Source organism: Chiloscyllium plagiosum, chromosome 33, assembly GCF_004010195.1.
Source record: "Chiloscyllium plagiosum isolate BGI_BamShark_2017 chromosome 33, ASM401019v2, whole genome shotgun sequence".
Lineage (NCBI taxonomy): Eukaryota > Metazoa > Chordata > Chondrichthyes > Orectolobiformes > Hemiscylliidae > Chiloscyllium > Chiloscyllium plagiosum.
Genome location: NC_057742.1, coordinates 31,903,797 through 31,922,192, shown reverse-complemented (window position 1 = coordinate 31,922,192; position 18,396 = coordinate 31,903,797). Strand labels below are relative to the sequence as shown.

Sequence of the window (18,396 nt, the reverse complement as noted above, 5' to 3'; positions counted from 1 at the left end):
AGGCCACCAGAAACTTTCTCTGTGTAGATTTATATCTAGTCTCTCCTGAATCTTGGATTACTAGTTCCAGTGGTGCTACAGTAGTCCAGCCTGCATGGCCTCTTGCAATGCGTGATATGGCTTGTTCTATAGGGTGCTACTTTCTTTCTTGGCAAAGGCTCTGGCAGCACCCAACATGACTACCACCTGCCTGTGCTATTGATGCCAGACTAGCAGCACCTACCCAAAGGCACTCAATCCTTCTAATTGGTAGAAAACTTACCCCTTGCTTAAACAAAATAGCATCACAACAGTGATGGCACAGGCTCAGGACCCAAACTTCAAGCGGTTGAGTTCCTGACAGCACATTGAAGATCCAGACTCAACATCCTACGTACATTTACCAGAACTTCTGCTTTTCAGTTCTAACTCTCTTAAAACGAATCCCTTTCTGGATTTGCTTTTTCTGAAGTTATTAACGTCATCTGTTTTTAATGATTTTTGTATGTGTACCCCTAGATCCCATTATTATTTTTCATCTGACCTGAATGGATTCTAAATAGAGCAGAAACAATGAGTGGCTTGTGTCCAGGTTTTTCCCCTTTTCTAATTTTAGGTGGAAAAATGATGAAAATGCAGCAGAAAATATCATTAAGTCTCACACCGATGACCATCTTTGCTCCATATTATGATGTAATAGTGTCAAACATTAACACAAATGGACAGAACCTGTAATTCATTAAGTACTTCACAATCAAGACTTTCCTAATCACCTTGCATCCTTGTTAAACTTAATTTCATCTAAAGTACTGCTGCTAATATTTTAACTTGCATTAAGCTCAATTTCATTCATCTGACTTACGCACATTGGCCAACATAAACTCTTACCCACTAAAGTCTTAATTTTTATCCTCTGCTTCTTTTAATATCTTTCCATGACATCGAACCCCTTCTTACCTCTTCAACCTCCTTCATCCTTGCAACTGCTGATCTAGTTTCTCTCTTTGGTTCTTGAGTTCTATCACTTCGTTAGTGACAATTCCCTGACCTCTGAATTTCCTTCCTGCCTGAATCTACTGTTTTAAGCCATTCCTTTAAACTAACCTTTCTGATCTTTCTCTCCATGGATGTTGCCAACCTGCTGAGCTTTTCCAGAAATTTCAGCTTTTGTTTTCTCTCTGATCAACTCTTGTCCTAATAGCTCCCTTTGAGGCTCAAAAACAAATTGATAATGGCCATTTTCTGCAACTGCTAAAAATGGCTTGATGTAACATTTAGATGGATGATAAGGGTCAACCATATTGGTGTGGGTTGCATTTAAGCAGAGGTCTGACTCAACAAGAACAACAGGGTTACATTACTAAAGGATGTTAGTGAGCAACTTGGAGTTTTTTTGTTTTGTGATCTCTTTTACCAATATCAACTTAATAAAGGTGCTTCAGAACTGAATTCAAATTCTCAAGCGGCCTTAAGGATATAAATGCAAATTCTCCAGATCAGTCTGGTAACAAACACAACAGCCTTACCACAATAATACAATCTGTTCACCGATCTTCATGGAGAACAAGATATGGGTATAAGATAGAATTCTCCATTTGGTAACTACATTTACTTTTTGATAAAATTAGTAAACGGAGGAAAAAGGTTCTCATTGTCCACCCTATCTAATCCTCTGATCATTGTGTATGTCTCAATTAAGTCACCTCTTAACCTTCTCTCTAACGAAAACAGCCTCAAGTCCCTCAGCCTTTCCTCATACCATACCAGGTAATATCCAAGTAAATCTCCTCTGCACTTTTTCCAATGCTAGCCTTTATAAAGCTCTGTTTTTCAAAACTGTTAGTCAGGTCCTGTTATGTCAATTTGCAAAAAGGAGCTCCTGCCCAAAATAGAAAGAAAATTGCATTTGGCATTGATTTGGCAGTGCATTGGTTATTTATGTCATCAGACATGGATGCATCTTCCTGTGCCAGCTGCCTAACACGCACCAGCTGAAAAATTGCTGCACCAATTGCCCACCACTCTGTTCCCAGTCCAGTTCCCACTATTGTTTGAAACAAGTTACCAGTATATAACATACAGTAAGGTCAGTGAGACCTTGTGTTCAGCTGAAATGTGAAAAAAAGTAAAATTGGGATTATGTTTGCATTTGGCATTAACATGATGCCTCATTTTATTCAGTGAGCACTTGTTCAGTTAACTTTAAGAGTCATAGAGATGTACAGCACAGAAACAGACCATTTGGTCCAACTCGTCCATGCCGACCAGATATCCTCACCTAATCTAGTCCCATTTGCCAGCACCCGGCCCATATCCCTCCAAACCCTCCCATCCAGATGCCTTTTAAATGTTGCAATTGTACTAGCCTCCACCACTTCCTGTGGCAACTCATTCCATACACGTACCAATCTCTGCATGAAAAAGTTGCCCCTTAGGTCCCTTTTATCTCTTTCCCCTCTCACCCTAAACCTATGCCCTCTAGTTCTGGACTCCCCGACCCCAGGGAAAAGACTTTGCCTATTTACCCTATCCATGCCTCACATGATTTTATAAACCTCTATGAAGTCATCCCTCAGCCTCTGCCGCTCCAGGGAAAACAGCCCCAGCCTATTCTCTCCTTATAGCTCAAATCCTCCAACCCTGGCAATATCTTTGTAAATTTTTTCTGAATCCTTTCAAATTTCAGAACATCCTTCCGATAGGAAGGAGACCAGAATTGCATGCAATATTCCAAAAGTGGCCTAACCAATGTCTTGTACAGCCGCAACATGACTCCTATACTCAATACTGTGACCAATAAAGGAAAGCATTTCAAAAGCCTTCTTCACTATCCTATCTACCTGCGACTCCACTTTCAAGGAGCTATGAACCTGCACTCCAAGATCTCTTTGTTCAGCAACACTCCCGAGGTCCACACCAATAAGTGTATAAATCCTGCTAAGATTTGCTTTCCCAAAATGCAACACCTCGCATTTATCTAAATTAAACTCCATCTGCCACTTCTCAGCCCATTGGCCCATCTGACCAAGATCCCATTGTAATCTGAGATAACCTTCTTCGCTGTCCACTACACCTCCAATTTTGGTGTCTTTGCAAACTTACTAACTATATCTCTTCTTATGCTCACATCCAAATCATTTATATAAATTATGAAAAGTAGAGGACCCAACACCGATCCTCATGGCACTCCACTGGTTACAGGCCTCCAGTCTGAAAAACAACCCTCCACCACCACCTCTGTCTTCTATCTTTTGAGCCAGTTCTGTATCCAAGTGATTAGTTCTTCCTGTATTCCATGAATCCTAACCTTGCTAACCAATCTCACATAGGGAACCTTGTCAAATGTCTTACCGAAACCCATATGGATCACATCTACCACTTTGCCTCATCAATCCTTTTTGTTACTTCTTCAAAACACTCAGTCAAGTTTGTGAGACATGATTTCCCATGCACAAAGCCATGTTGACTATCCTTAATGGTCCCTTGCCTTTCCAAACACATGTACATCCAGTCCTTCAGGATTCCCTCCAACACTTGCCCACTACCGACGTCAGACTCATTGGTCTATAATTCTCTGGCTTGTCCTTTCCACCCATCTTAAACAGTGGCACCATGTTAACAAACCTCCAGTCTTCTGGCACCTCACCTGTGACTATTGACAATACAAATATCTCAGCAAGGGGCCCAGCAATCACTTCCCTAGCTTCCCACAGAGTTCTAGGGTACACCTGATCAGGTCCTGGGGATTTATCCACTTTTATGTGTTTCAAGACATCCAGCACATCCTCTGTAACATGGACATTTTTCAAGATGTCACCATCTATTTCTCAACACTCTATATCTTTCATGTCCTTCTCCACAGTAAACACTGATGCAAAATACTTGTTTAGTATCTCCCCATCTCCTGCGGCTCCACACATGGGCTGCTTTGCTGATCTTTGAGGAACCCTATTCTCTCCCTAGTTACTCTTTTGTCCTTAATGTATTTGTAAAAACCCTTTAGATTCTCCTTAACTCTATTAAACTTTTGAAAGAATGAAATTGAGAACTTCAAGCTATTTGTGATGACTGTTCTCATAAAACTTTAATTTAGTCAAGTTGACCAGAAGGTGAATGTCCCTGTAATGTGTAATCATACCTTTTAAGAAAGTTTGATTCAACTCGAGCTTTATGAAGGCTCGCATTGGAAAAGGTGCAGAGGAGATTTACTTGGATATTACCTGGTATGGTATGAGGAAAGGCTGAGGGACTTGAGGCTATTTTCGTTAGAGAGAAGGTTAAGGGGTGACTTAATTGAGACATACAAAATGATCGGAGGATTAGATAGAGTGGACAGTGATAGCCTTTTTCCTCAGATGGTGATGGCTAGTACAAGGAGTTATAGATTTAAATTGAGGGGTGATAGATATAGAACAAATGTCAGAGGTAGGTTCTTTTACTCAAAGACTATTAAGGTCATGGAATGCCCTGGCTGCAACAGTAGTAGACTCACTAATGTTAAGGGCATTTAAATGGTCATTGGATAAATATATGGATGATAATGGAATAGTGTGATTAAATGAGCTTCAGATTAGTTTCACATGTTGGCTCAGCTTCAAGGGCCAAAGGGCCTCTACTGCACTGTAATGTTCTCTGTTCTATAGTAAGGTTATGATAAACATATATAAAACATTGCTCAGCTTCAACTGGAATATTGCATCCAGTCTGGGAATCACACTTTAATGAGGATGTGAATTGTTGAGAGGTGTAGAAAAGACACAATACAGTATCACAAGATAAGGGAATTCAGTTGTGTGGATAGGTTGGAGAATCTAGGACTGTTCATCTTTGAGAATAGAGTTTGAGAGGAGATTTGTTACAGATATGCAAATCATGAAGGGCCCTGACAGAATAGATAACAAGAAGCTGTTCCTAATGGTGGAAGCATTGAGAACTAGACAACATAAATCTAAGCTAATTGACAAAACGAGGCAATTGCCCACAATATCACACTCCAATTAAATATTCCATTAAAGCATACATTCTAAACCAAATCAAATTTAACCCCACAACACCTGACGGCAGCTTCTGAGGCAGGGAGCTGTTTGACTGGGAAAAGGTATGGAATATGGGCACTCTTGCCTCTTCTGAATAAGTCTGGGTGAGGAAGCTTTCCAATCCAGATGCCAATGAAGCCTTATTTAATGCCCATTTTGGGGCCTCCCACTGCTGTTGGTATTCCAGGTGGGCAACTTATCATCAAGGGAGACTGTCAGCTCCTTACTCTCTCCTCTGAATCCCTTCTCTTACCATCATACCACCACCACTTACCTTTCTCAAAAGGATCCTATGATGAACTCTGAAGACCAAGTGAAATACCATCAGCAACCAATACTACTAGTGACACAACTGATGGGCCAGCAGTTTTTTTGGGCTGAGAGTTCTACAACAGTGAGATAAGACCTGGAAGTAGACGTCCCTGTGGAACAGAGACTCCAGCAACAGTATTCCCATTGCCAATTAAGGACATAATTCCCTTGGGGCCTCAGAGATTAATTGGTGTGGGTGCTAAGAATATGTAAGTGGCCACTGGGATTCTCGCAACCCTCGGTCCATTCTGTTCACTGAGATTACGGTGTTGTATTTTACACATTAGCTAGGAACATAAATCATATGCTGTATGAGTATACCTTTCTCTTGCCTGACAGCATTTAAACCATTGCTTTCCCTTTTTCATAAATAAATTTGCTAACTAGATTACTAGGGTTTGTGAGAGCTTTATGCAACACCAAAGACGCTGGAGTAACAGTTTGGCTCCCAAATTGTTATGAATGTGAATGTCTCTTATGGGAAGATAGATAGTTAGCAGGTGTTAGGGTGACAGATTGGAAACAAGCAATAACGTCAACACTAGGTAAGGAATGGCAGTTCAGGTGAACACATTGTCTGAGATATTAATTATTTATACACATATTTTGGGAGTGAAACTTGATCTTGGCAGAAGTGGGTGCAGAATAACTGCTGGTTACACACGCCATCCAATTTTGCATTCCAAAAGTTAAATTTTGCTTTCTGTGCATTTCAAAGCATACAGTCCTCCAATAAAAAAGGTATAAATATTTAGGACAGAAAAAATTAAATTTGACCTAATTTCTCAATTATATCATTATATTCAGTCGTAACTTTATCCTTGGTACTTTGCTTTCAGTTCCCCCATCAATCTAATTTTACTTGATATGCCAATGACCAGCATCATTACTTTGTCCATTAATTCTATTTACCTGGATAAAATGATCTTATTTGATGTCTCTTCCAAGTTTCTCATTCTTCAGTTTTCATGCAGGTTTATATTTGGACTTTTCAATGCAGTGAGAGTTTTTTTTAGCATTTAGCCCATTGATTTTTCAGTTTAACCTGTTTCTTTAGGTGCGACTCTAGTACTTGATGTAGTAAATTTAAACTTTCAAATGTTTTAATGAAGCCGATATAGATAAAACATTGAAGATTCTGTATTAGTTTGACTGATGGGTTACCCAGGATTACCCACAGGAGAAGACAGTTTCACAGGAAGTACATTGGCAAAATACTCTGATTTGAAAAATAGCTGCATATTCTAAATATGCAAAATTATATTAAAAATACAATCTGGTAATTGACATATGAAATGAAATTCTAAAATATACTGTTCAGTAATATTAAACAACATATTTTACAGCACAAAATATCTTGAAAGGTTTCTTTTTACTTACTTGTTATCACATTAATTTCTGTACCACACTGCTGAGTTAAATCGCTCTTCAAAGAAGAATTGCAGTAGTAAATCCCAGAATGATTTTTTGATGCATTCGAAATATAAAGCCAAGAACATGCCTCACCATTTCCAGTTGTTATTCCCGATATCTTATGTGCTTCAATGGGTTCTTTTCCAAATTTATACCATATGACATTTAACGTCTGTGGTTTTGCAGGATGTTCAAAGGAACAGGTTAGTTTTACCTTCTTTCCGAGCTTAACGGCTTGATAAGGTACGGAGTAATTAAAGACGAGCCCTTGACATAACGCACCTGCAATTAAAACCAATATACTGTAGATATACATATTTTAAACGGCAATTTCTTTTTTAAAGGAGTGATAAACAGGGATACTACTGCATAGATATCAGTAATGCAATTGAACTCTGTTAATCTAACTATAAGACAATAAGACACAGAAGCATAAGTATACCATACAGTCTATCAAATCTGTTCTAGCACTCAGTAAGGTTGATTCTGTTCTTACTCATTGTGAACAGATACACACTAATCAATAAGAAGACAAAGATTGGAGTCAGTTATGGGATTTCTCTACTGCCAATATATATTACAGTGGCCAGTTGTAGCACTTCAACTATTAGCCCAGTCTCAGTCAGTTAACTTAAATCACAAATCAAATCTAGTATCTTCTCATCAGTATGAATTTAGTACTTTACAAGGAAGTAGGACATAGAAGCAAGGCCATTTGGGTCTTCGAGCCTGCTCTGCCATTCAGTATGATCATGCTCGATCTTTTATCTCAATGCCATATTCTCCATTGCTCCTAGATGCCTTGAAAGTTGAAAATTAACTTAATCTTTCTTGAATATATTCAGTGACATGGCCTCCACAGCCTACTGGGGCAGATAATTCCACAAGTTCTCTACCCTTTGAGTGAAGAAAACTTACCTCGTCTCAGTCCTAAATGTTCCACCCTGCATCCTGAGACCCCTGGTTCTTGACTCCCCATCACAAGTAATGAATTAAAATAATAGAAGTTTGACAATTTTGCTGTGTGCTCAGAACCATTTGCCAAACAATTGGAATCAAATTGTACTTTCTAAATTATGAATTATCTGGTTAAAATAGGTCTGAATTTTCCTGCCTTTTTATGGCACTTGCACTTTTATACTTTAGTTGCTCCCATATAATAAATGGGCTGAGAAAAATAAATGTCCAAAACTCCTCCTGATAGCTTTATCAACGCTAAACTAAATTGTTCACTGGGAAGTGAGAAACTGACCTAGTTCTATTCCAAATGTAAAAGAAAATGTCCAGGGCCCAGATTTCCATCACTGAAGTGGCATAAGGTGGCAAGATGCCTGCTTCTGTCACTTGGTCAGTGGGAACTGGATTTGCCAGCAGCCATGGTCTTAATTGGTCCCCGGATGGACTGGCCAGAGCTGGGGGTGGAGTGTGGGGGTGTGGGTGGTGTACTGATTTCAGAGTGAGTAGGTTAACGAGGCTGACCTCTGGTTCTCAGAAACATCAATCCGTTTCTTCCAATGGAGTAACCAGCTTCGAGAGAGCAATGGCGATCTTGAGCTTGGCCTGATCTTTGACACGTGAGGCTCATTTCAATGCTCTTTTCTTTGCTGTAATCATCTGTTCTCTGTCGCCTGTTTGTGCTCAAACTAGAGTCTGGAAAGGCTGTGTTTCATTGGAATGCCACCTCTAAGTGGTACAAGGAGCGCACAAGCACAGACAAACCACATGGCAGTGCTAGTCATGGCTAAGTGACAGACACAGACTTCTAAGTGGAAGAATAGTCTATTAAGCCAGCTTTCAGGTGTCCAGTGAAATAGGGAGGGGCTGGAGAAGTGAATTTGGTGCTGTCAGAGCTTCCCCTCATGTCCAAATTCTGCATGGAGCCAATACCTCACCCTCCGCACCATGAACAGCTGCCTGACCAGCACAAGCTTTATGGCCTAAGTCTTCACTTCTAGCCATCACTTTAGGCCTCTGTGCTCATTCCCAGATTCTCAGATCTTGATACCCTCAGCTATGTGTCAGTGTCAGTTGTGCAAGTACAACCAGTGAAGTTATTACTCATGGAGTATGGTGATCTCAACACACATGCCAAAATTTATTTTGGCTTTGGGATGTTTGTTGCTGATAACTGATGTCACTGGGTCTGTTTTCTCAAGTGAAGGAGACCACGTTACTGATCATCTTTGCATTTATGCCATTTACTCTATTTTAGAAACGATTCCACATTTACAGCATTAATCCTTTACTTGACAGCTTGTCAGTTGGCAGAAGTAGCAATTTGACATAAATATGGCTTAATGGCGAGATACATCTTTCAATTACAATTTAGCATGGCTCATCTTGATGAGTACAACTCATGCTATGTTATTTTATGATGAAATGTCAAGGGAGCAAAAACTATTCTACTTAACTTTAAAATTCTTCTTGCCTCCAAATTGTGTTTAATGCCTTCATGTGTAAAATAACAACTACAAAAATTGGGTCGCTACCCTGATGATTAAAAAGACTTAAGTCATGGGCTGTTTATTAGCCCACAGTGATGTTAAGTACCTTGTTAATAGATGCAAGGCTGCTTTCCTCTTGCCGTTTCTCCTGAACTGCATAAAATGGTGCTGGATGGAAATGAAGGTAGGATTTCAGGCTGAGTCGCTCAGTAATTATTTTTGTGTCATTTCACTCTGTGTGGATGTGTTTCAAAACCACAAAATGCAAATCCCAGTTTCCAATTTACATCAAAATCCAGTCCTTAACCCGTCCCTGATGCTAGAGTTAAGTTTGGGAGCTTACTGCGGAGGAGCTGTTTATTTCAAATCCATAACCTGTCCATATGCTGACCCGCAGGAGGATCAATATTTACTATACAGATACATATTTGCTCTGATATGCAGAGAGTAAACTTTAATGAGAATGAGAAAAATAAAGAAAAAGATTCATTGTTGTCTTCTGATTCCAGAAAACCTTTGATAAAAATGCCTGTATTGCACCCTCTGATTACAATGTCAAGTTGTAATGCTATAAGAGACCTAAATGTTGAGATGGAGAAGGAAAATAGCTTTAGGATGCAGAGTGGGAGCTGGAAAACGTACAGCAGGTCAAGCAGCATCAGAGGAGGACGGGAGTTGACATTTCAAGTTGGAATCTTTCATCCTGGTGCAAGATTCTGACCTGAAACATCGTCTCCCCTTGTCCTCTGATGCTGCTCGACTTGCTGGGCTTTTTCCAGCTCCACTCTGCATCCACTCTGATTCTCCAGTTCTCACTATCTCCAAGCTTTAGGATGCAGCAGAGGAAAGAATTGATTTTTTTTAAAAATTTGATTGAATTGAATTTCTGTAATGACATTCTGTGCATTGGTGTTGATTGCTGCACTATTTGAGGATAAATTCTAGATTTATGCAAACTATATCCTATAATCATAGTTTATCTCCCAAAATATTGCTCATAGTTCAAAGAATGGAACTTGACAGTGTTCAGATAAGAGCAAACATTCACTAGCACACCAGGGTTGAAATTCACTATGGAGATGATTCAGTGGGAAACATGTAGGAAAGCCAAAGGGAGTGGATCTTTTTCCTGGTAAGTGGGTGGCCAAAAAGCATTTACTGCCAATCCTTCAGTTAAGAGTCAACTACATTACTGTGGGTCTAGAACTACATTTGGTCAGATCAGGTAGGGAGAGCAGTATTTCTTCTAATAACAGGTATTAGTGAACCAAATGGGATTTTATGACAATAGTTACAAGGTTGTCATTAGGCTAGCTTTTTATTCCAGTTTTGTTAAAATATACATCTATCAAGTTCAAATTTCATTATCTGCTATGATGGGATTTAAGCCCATGACCTTCAGAATACTAACCAGGCTTCTAGATTATTAGACTAGCAAATTTACCACTACACCCTGCTTCTCATCAACACATTCAGTGCTATTGTTACACATTTCTGGAACAAGAGGGACTTGAACCTGGGCCTCCTGCCTCAGAGATAGTATCACTAAAACCGCACCACAAGAGCTCCCATTGCCTTACCGCGTAATTTAAAAAAATTGTTGCAAGATGTTATGGCATACCTCCAGAAAAGCTGGGACTTGAACCTAGTTCTCCTGGCCCAGAGAGAGCAACACTATCATTGCACCACAAGAGCCCCACTGATATGCTCCTAATTAACCTGCATCAGAGATGTTATTGCATACCTTGAATAGAATGGGAATTGAACCTATGCTGCTGGTCTCAGCAGTAGTGACATTCCCACTGCACCATGAGGACACTTATCTCAGCATTTAGATGTTTTTTAATCAACCCTGCACAGATATGCTATGTCACACCTCTGGAGTAGGTGGGACTTGAAACCAGGCCTCCTAGTCTAGAGCAGGGACATTGCCACTGTGCCAGAAGAGACCCACCTTTGCCTTGTTATATTCATAATTCAGCATTTTTATTTATTAACCTAATTTTCTCAATAATCTGTTCAGAGATGTAAATATATGTTTCTGGATCACATGGGACTTGAGCACATGGCTCTTGGTCCAGGGGGAGAGACACTACCACTGCACCAAAAGTGGGTCCCCTTGGCCTCACTGTGGATGTCTACTTTTATAACCACCCTGTATAGAGATGTAATTACACACCTCTAGAGCAGGTGGGACTTAACCTAGACTTCCCAGTAAACAGCCAGAACATTATCACTACACCACAAGAGGGCTCTTTGCTTCAATGTGGAATTGATGTAACATTTTAAGACCCAGCTTTTAACAATGTTAGTTGTAATTGTTTTTGTTGGGTTGTGCGAGGATAATTCTCTCAGGAGCTGATAGTGACACTTTGTTTCTGATCCACTCCACAGAAAGAAATGATTGTTCAGAAAGGCAGTTAACCTCCTAATTGATTTCTGCAAGGCACCTTAATTTCAACTTCAAAACAACATCCCTCTTGCATTAGTAAGCCCTCATCTTTTCTCTGGCTATTCTTTAAGCCCATTTGGATCTGCAACTGGATTCATTGGAGCTTAAAGTAAAATCAGAAACTTAATGCCACCTTCTGGATATCTCTGTACTGTGACTTCATGCACATTAGGAAGTAATTTGTCACTGCCTCCTTTATTTTGTCTTTTCCAGTCACTACAGACAGTAATCTAGCATCTTAGTGGCAGAGTGAATGACGTCCCAGAAGCCAAATGAACTGGAGTCACAAGTCAGAATGTAGAAGATCTTTAAAGTTTGTGGTGTATTCAGATATCTACTACACTTGCTTCCTCTTTCTGTGCAAATGGACAGGAATCACTGTTTATTGAGCTGTGGCAGAATTAAAGCAACAAATAGTATCTCTTGCAGTACAAACCAAAATGCTGCAGGGAAGAAATTACTGTTTCCAGCAATATCAACTATGCAAAGCAGTATTTGCATCATTTTGTTTTTACTGCAGCCTCATCCTGATTGCTATAATTGTAACTTCCTCTCTTTGAAACACTTCACATGACATTGTTCTGACAGAAAACTAATACCCAGTGTTAACAGATATATATAGACTTTCCACAATAAAAGTAAACTGGAACAAGAAATTAGAAATAAGTGATTCGGAAGGTGCCATCCAAGAAATCTTGGCAAGTTGTTGCAGTGCAAATTGTAACTGGTACATGCTATAGCCATGTCGTGCCAGTAATAGAAGGGAGTGAATGTTTAAAGTGTTAGGTGTGTTATCATCATGTGGGTTGCGATATCCTAGATGGTGTCAAGCAACTTGAATGTTATTGGAGATTCAATCATCCAGAAATTGGTGAATATTCCATCACACACCTGACTTCTGCCTTATAGTTGATGAACAGATGATTAAAGTTCAGGAAGTGCCATAGTCACAATTCACAGTCTCTAATATCCTCTTGTTGCCACAATATTTGCTTTTGATCAATTATATCAAACACCCACCGCAACCCCAGTTATTGATGATAGCAATTGAATCCAAACAGATCTTCATTCAGTGTAGCCCAACAGTTTCTTCATGTCATGTGGGGTTAATTGAATTTGCTGATGACATGTCTCTGTGTTGCTGGGTACTTCAGATAGAGGCTGTATTAGACCATCTATCCAGAACTTAAGCTGATGTTGGTTGCATTGCTGACTCCACCATCACTATGGGTATGAATATACAGGTCCTCTGCTTTTTGTTAGTTATTCAATTGTTGCACTTTTCTCATGGTTGGATATCCCATGAATGCAAAGTTTTTGATCTAAACCATTGGTTGTAAGCTATCACATGTTCCTGTTTGTTGTTTAGTCAGCATGCAATCCTGTGAATGAGCTTCACAGTGTTGGCACAATGCTTCAAGGCATGTCTCTTGCTCCTACCAGGCCTTCCTTCACCACATTGAGTCAAGGTCTGTGCACTGATTCAATGGCAATGGCGGATTGAGGGACATGCTTGAACATGAAATCCAAGATTGTGGTTGAATACGATTGTGCTGCCCCTAATGATCCACAACACCATGTTTTGCAAGATGCCTTCGGAATCTATCCCATTTAGCACAGCCATAGTGCAATGCAACACAATGGAAGGTGTCTTCAATGTGAAGATAGGTCTTTGTCTCCACAAGAATTGTGCAGTAATCACAAATTGCATGGTGTCATGGGTAGATGCATCTGCACCAAGTGTATAGGTGAAGATCAAATTATTTCCTCCTTTTTGCTGATTTTCTCATCACTTGCTTGGCGTAATCTGGCAGATATATCCTCAGTCAGCTTGGTGGTGCTACGAAGCTACTTATGATAATGTATATTGAATTCTTTCACCCAGATTACATTCTATGCTCCTACTACCCTCAGAGGTTTTACCAAGTGGTGGTGAACATGGAGGAATATGAATTCATAAGTTGAAGAGGAATGGAAGGTTGTAATCAGCAGGAGGGATTCCTTGCCCTTGGATTTCACTCTTGGATTCAGAGTCACCATTGCACTGTTACATTTGGTGAGTATGTCCTGCCTGTATTACAAGACCCACACAGGAAGTTGTGATCGAAGTGCTATGGACTTTGGCAAAAAAGTGTAATTCAGTAATCATCACTATGTTAGGCTATTGCTGGACAAGTGTGTGGGACTTGTGCCAGTTTTGAGTCAAGTCCTTTGTGGAATCAATGGGCTGGACTTGGTTTTGTCAATGTAGGGTGGTCCAGATTTATTTTCTTCAATTTTACTATGAGTTTGATGTAATGGAATGGGCTGCTAGGGGTCAATTAAGGGTCAACTACAGTGTTGTTTCTTTGGAGTCACATGTAGGCCAGACCACATAAAGATAACAAATTTTCTTTCCTTAAAGGATATTAGTGAACCAGTTAGCTTTTCACAACAATTCACTAGTTTAATGATCTCCATAATTGAGACTAGTTTCTTATTCCAGACTTATTTAATTAATTGAAGTTAAAATTTTCCAGCTACCATTGGGGGATTTGAGCTCAGGTTTCCAGAAGTAATAAACCTCTCAATTTCCTAAACTAATAACATATTCATCATGCCACCATACCTGTGATTTATTGTGTAAAAGAAGCAGGAATAGTTAATTTGGCCTCTTAAGCCTGCTCCACCATTCAGTTAAGTCATAGTTAATTTGTGTTTAATTAATCTGCAGTAGCTCCCTATACCTGAAGATCTGAAGCAACAAAAATCTATTAATTCTACTTACTACTTAATTCTATTTGGCCAGCATCCACAGACTTTTGAGAATTCGAGATTTGATTTGCACTACTATTTGGGTAAAATTGTTACCTAACTTTCTCCTTAAATATGATGAATACACCCTTAACATTTGATTGCTTCCATCAGCAGAAATTGTTTTTGTGCGTATTTCCTGTTTAATCCTTTTAACAGGTCAAGCACTTCAGTCAGACCACCACTTCATCTACATTCATATGAATCCAAGAGAATTTCACAGAATCTGTCTCAATAATTGACTGTATAAGTTATTGTGTCATTTAGATTTATTGCCACATGTATATAAAAATACAATAAAAACTGTTTCTTCACATGCAGAATGCAAAGCGTCATCAAGCTCCAGCGCCATCTTGAAACACTGAATGTAACGCAAAGTTTTAGTGCAGAAGTGTTCACCTTTCCCTCTTTTTCTTGTTACCCTCCGCTACTCCTCTGTTTGCTGCTTAAGATCATCCAGGGCCTCTAATGGGCTTTGGGGTCTTGGTTATAGGACTACTTCCTCTGTTGCAACAACTCCTGCAACCACTGCATTCCAGCTGGAGCTTGGGCCTGGTCTCATGCCTCCTGATCTCTGTACAATGACTCTTCAGGCCCTGCCATCGGTATTCGGTCGCTGGAATCCTGGCTCCAGGCTCTTCCACTGTTGATGCTGGAGCCTCTACGCTGGCCATGGATCTGGGTCTGTGTGAGTCCTGGCTCCAACTGACTCCCCACAAAAAAACCACAGAAAGACAATGAAGCCGCAAAAGCACTGAATGATACGGATGTGTGAGATGATATAGATTTGGCTGGCACCGCAGCATGGTGCCCATGAACAGCCAAGCCCCAGGTTCTGTAGCTGAATGCTGCTGACCCCACCACTGCCATCTTGGAAATGGAGGTATGGCGACTCACAGAAAAAAAATCCAACAACTCCCAAATTGCATTGTAGTTCATTGGATTAGGTTAATTAGTATCATATATGAATTTGATTCATGGCAATTGCTGAGACAGGAATGAGAATTTGTGAAAAGGAGTCTACATCATTGGGATCAACATTTGAAGCCTATGAATTTTCTTTCAGTACCTGCTAAATCAAAGCCTACTTCTTTCTGTCATGGCCTAACATACAAAATGTCCTCTTCTTTTTTGTTCCTTTTGAAACACAAGCTAACTGAAAAATAGGTTTAAATTTATCTGAAGTAAACATTAGACAAGAACTTTAAATCTATCACTGCACTACAAAATATCCACTGGATTCTAAATGTAATTCCTATCTGTCAAAAAAATTATAGTTTTTTTTTCCTTTTTCCTTCTCCCTACAAGCCAATTTTGTGAATTTGAAAATCTGTTTGGTGCAGGAATGATATGCCATCTACAAGAATATGTATATACAAATATTTCAGCATGTCTGCCTCTTGTATGTCTCAGTTTTTGTTTTGAAGAGACTAAACTTCAGATGAAGCATCTACAAAAATTGTGACTTTCATGTTTTACCCAGCTTCATAACCCAAATACTAGGAAATTTTACTGAAGACTGAATTTCATTATCCTGGAACTGAAATCCCTTCAATTGTTGCTGCACTGTCCATGTTAAATATATCGGTTCTTGGCTGGGCTGCGAATTGGGCGATTTTGTGTTGATGTTCTGCTGTGACAGAGCGAAAGGGAAAATTGACAGGAGGATGTCTCTAAGCTTCTAAAAAGGTCACATTCAAGATCATCGATGAGCAAGAACACGTCCAGAACCTAAAATTCAAATTTCCAACAGAAGGAAACTTGGAAGGGAGGTGAGACGAAAAGTGGAGTAAGAGAAGAATCTATATAAAAAGTAATTTGTCCTTTTCTGGAAAGTAGTGTCCAGGGCAGGAATTTTCTTGCATGAAACACTCCTCAGATGAACAAACAATCGACATAGAATCTACAGTTCAACAGGATTCCAGTATGAAATGCTAACACATTTAACAAGCATTAAGTTACCTTTTGGAGACACAAATGGACTAAAGGTGAGCAGTGAAGAAATAACAACACGATAAAGCAACAGAAACAGGAATATTTGCTTAACTAACTATGTGTTACTAATTTTTGACAGGTTTGAGTATCAACTTATTTTTCTAGAATTCTTGCAAACCACTCCAGGAGAATTGAACAAAAATCAAGAAAGTCATTTAGCAATTCAGACAGAAACTACTTTCAGGTTGCTCTCCACAAAGTGACGTAAGACTAAACCACAACATTAAAAACAAAGGAATCTGAACTTCCTGTGTTTTGTAAAATTTAGGAAAGCATTACAATAAAATGGCCAAGAAAACCACTAAGAATACAGCTTCAACATTGTGCAATATCATTTTGCAAGAGTTGAAAAGATCTCTGAGTTTGACTCATGGCAGAGTGCTCCTCAGAACTGTAGATTTTAACAGAAATTCATGCAGAAAATCATTTGAAGTGATCCTATAAACATGTGCAAGTTAGACTGGAAAAAAAAGAATGTGCACTAATGCCTTCTTCAATTTCAGACCCCCAAATCCTAAAAGAACAATGAGTACTTTGGCATCAAATGACACATAGGAGAATTTAAGAAGGAACACTTACCGGTTGTAATGCTGAGTATAAAAAACAAAATGCTTGATACTGGTCTCGGTTTACCAGCACTGCGAGCCATTGTACAATTAATTGGAACAGAAATTTCAATGAGAATTTTTGTTCTGGCTGCAGATGTTCACACTACAGTACTGGTTATTTTTACTAAGTTATCTTGATCAAGAAACTTCAACCCTGTCCATTGTAGCTTCAGCTCCTATTGGTGAAATGCAATGAACACAGTTGAATGTTAATGTATGATTTCCTTTGTCATTAATTTTAGCTGAAACAGGAAGAACCCAGTCCCCAGACACCAGAATGTTTTATAGATACATGCATTTTAAAACAGTTACATTTTAGATTATGTTTTAACAACATTTTGAAAGTAATGTGCAATATTTTTGAAACCAGGATTGAAATTGCATAAACTGCAATTTTTAAAGAGTTTCACTTCATGCCATGTGGAGTAAACTATAACAAGTTGTATATCTTTTGCATATGCGTTTATCTCTACATTTAAATATAAATGTGATTTTTGTTTTGGAGAATGTATACTTTATCAATTCTACAGTCAACATTAAAGAGTCACAATGACCTTTTGTAGATTGAGAAATCCTGAATTAAGAGACCAGAAATGCATCTGAGAAAACTGTATGGAGGTGTATAAATATTAAATAGCATATAATAGTCAAATCAGAAATGATAAAGAGATACAATTTCCAACTGGCGAAAAACACATTTTAAACTGTTCTAAATTTTAAACAAAAGTTCCTTACACATACTCATTAAATTAGTTCCCTTCTAAGTAAGGTGGCTTTTTAAACATTTATTCATGGAAAGTGGGTGTCGATAGCTTGGACAGTATATATTGCTATCCCCTAAAAACCCAGAAGGCAGTTAAGAATAAACCACTTAACATTGATCTGGAGTCAAATGTAGGTATAACATGTTTGGATGGTAGAATTCCTTTCTTGAAGGACATGAGTGAACTCGAGTTTTACCACAATCATTCGCATTAGGCTAGTTTTATTTATCCCAGACTTTTTTTTGCTGAGTTCAAATTTCACCACCTGACAAGATGGCATTTGAATCAAAGTCCTCAGAATATTTAGCAATAGACTCTGGATTACTGATGTCATGACGTTACCAATAAATGAACACATGAAATTGCATTTACATAGCACCTGGCAGGACTTTGAGGCAACCCAAAGTGCTTCACAGCCAAATGAGTAAAAATAAGGTCACCATAGTCCTGGTCTCTCATTAGAGAGGGATGACTAGTGGTGGTTTAACTCGAGAGCCACCAGGTTCAAGCAAGGGGAGAGGATGAGAAGGAGAATCCTTCATGGCAACCTTAGCAAGAATTGAACCCATACTGACATCAGTCTACATTGCTAAACAGCCA

At 39.1% G+C, this 18,396-nt stretch overlaps 1 protein-coding gene across 2 annotated transcripts in view; it reads right to left on the bottom strand.

The window, feature by feature from the left end:
• The window catches only part of cd79a (CD79a molecule, immunoglobulin-associated alpha), a 30,696-nt gene extending 13,473 nt beyond the window's left edge, over nucleotides 1-17,223 (bottom strand). The window contains exons 1-2 of one of the 2 annotated variants that reach the window (XM_043675248.1): nucleotides 17,004-17,223; nucleotides 6,708-7,022 (exon numbers count right to left, since the gene is read on the bottom strand). In XM_043675248.1, the coding sequence (XP_043531183.1) occupies nucleotides 6,708-7,022; nucleotides 17,004-17,073 (385 nt within the window). In that variant the 5' untranslated portion in view covers nucleotides 17,074-17,223. The remainder of the gene's footprint in view (nucleotides 1-6,707; nucleotides 7,023-17,003) is intronic. The other variant, XM_043675249.1, reaches the window with a different exon arrangement.
• Nucleotides 17,224-18,396: the final 1,173 nt, after the last annotated feature.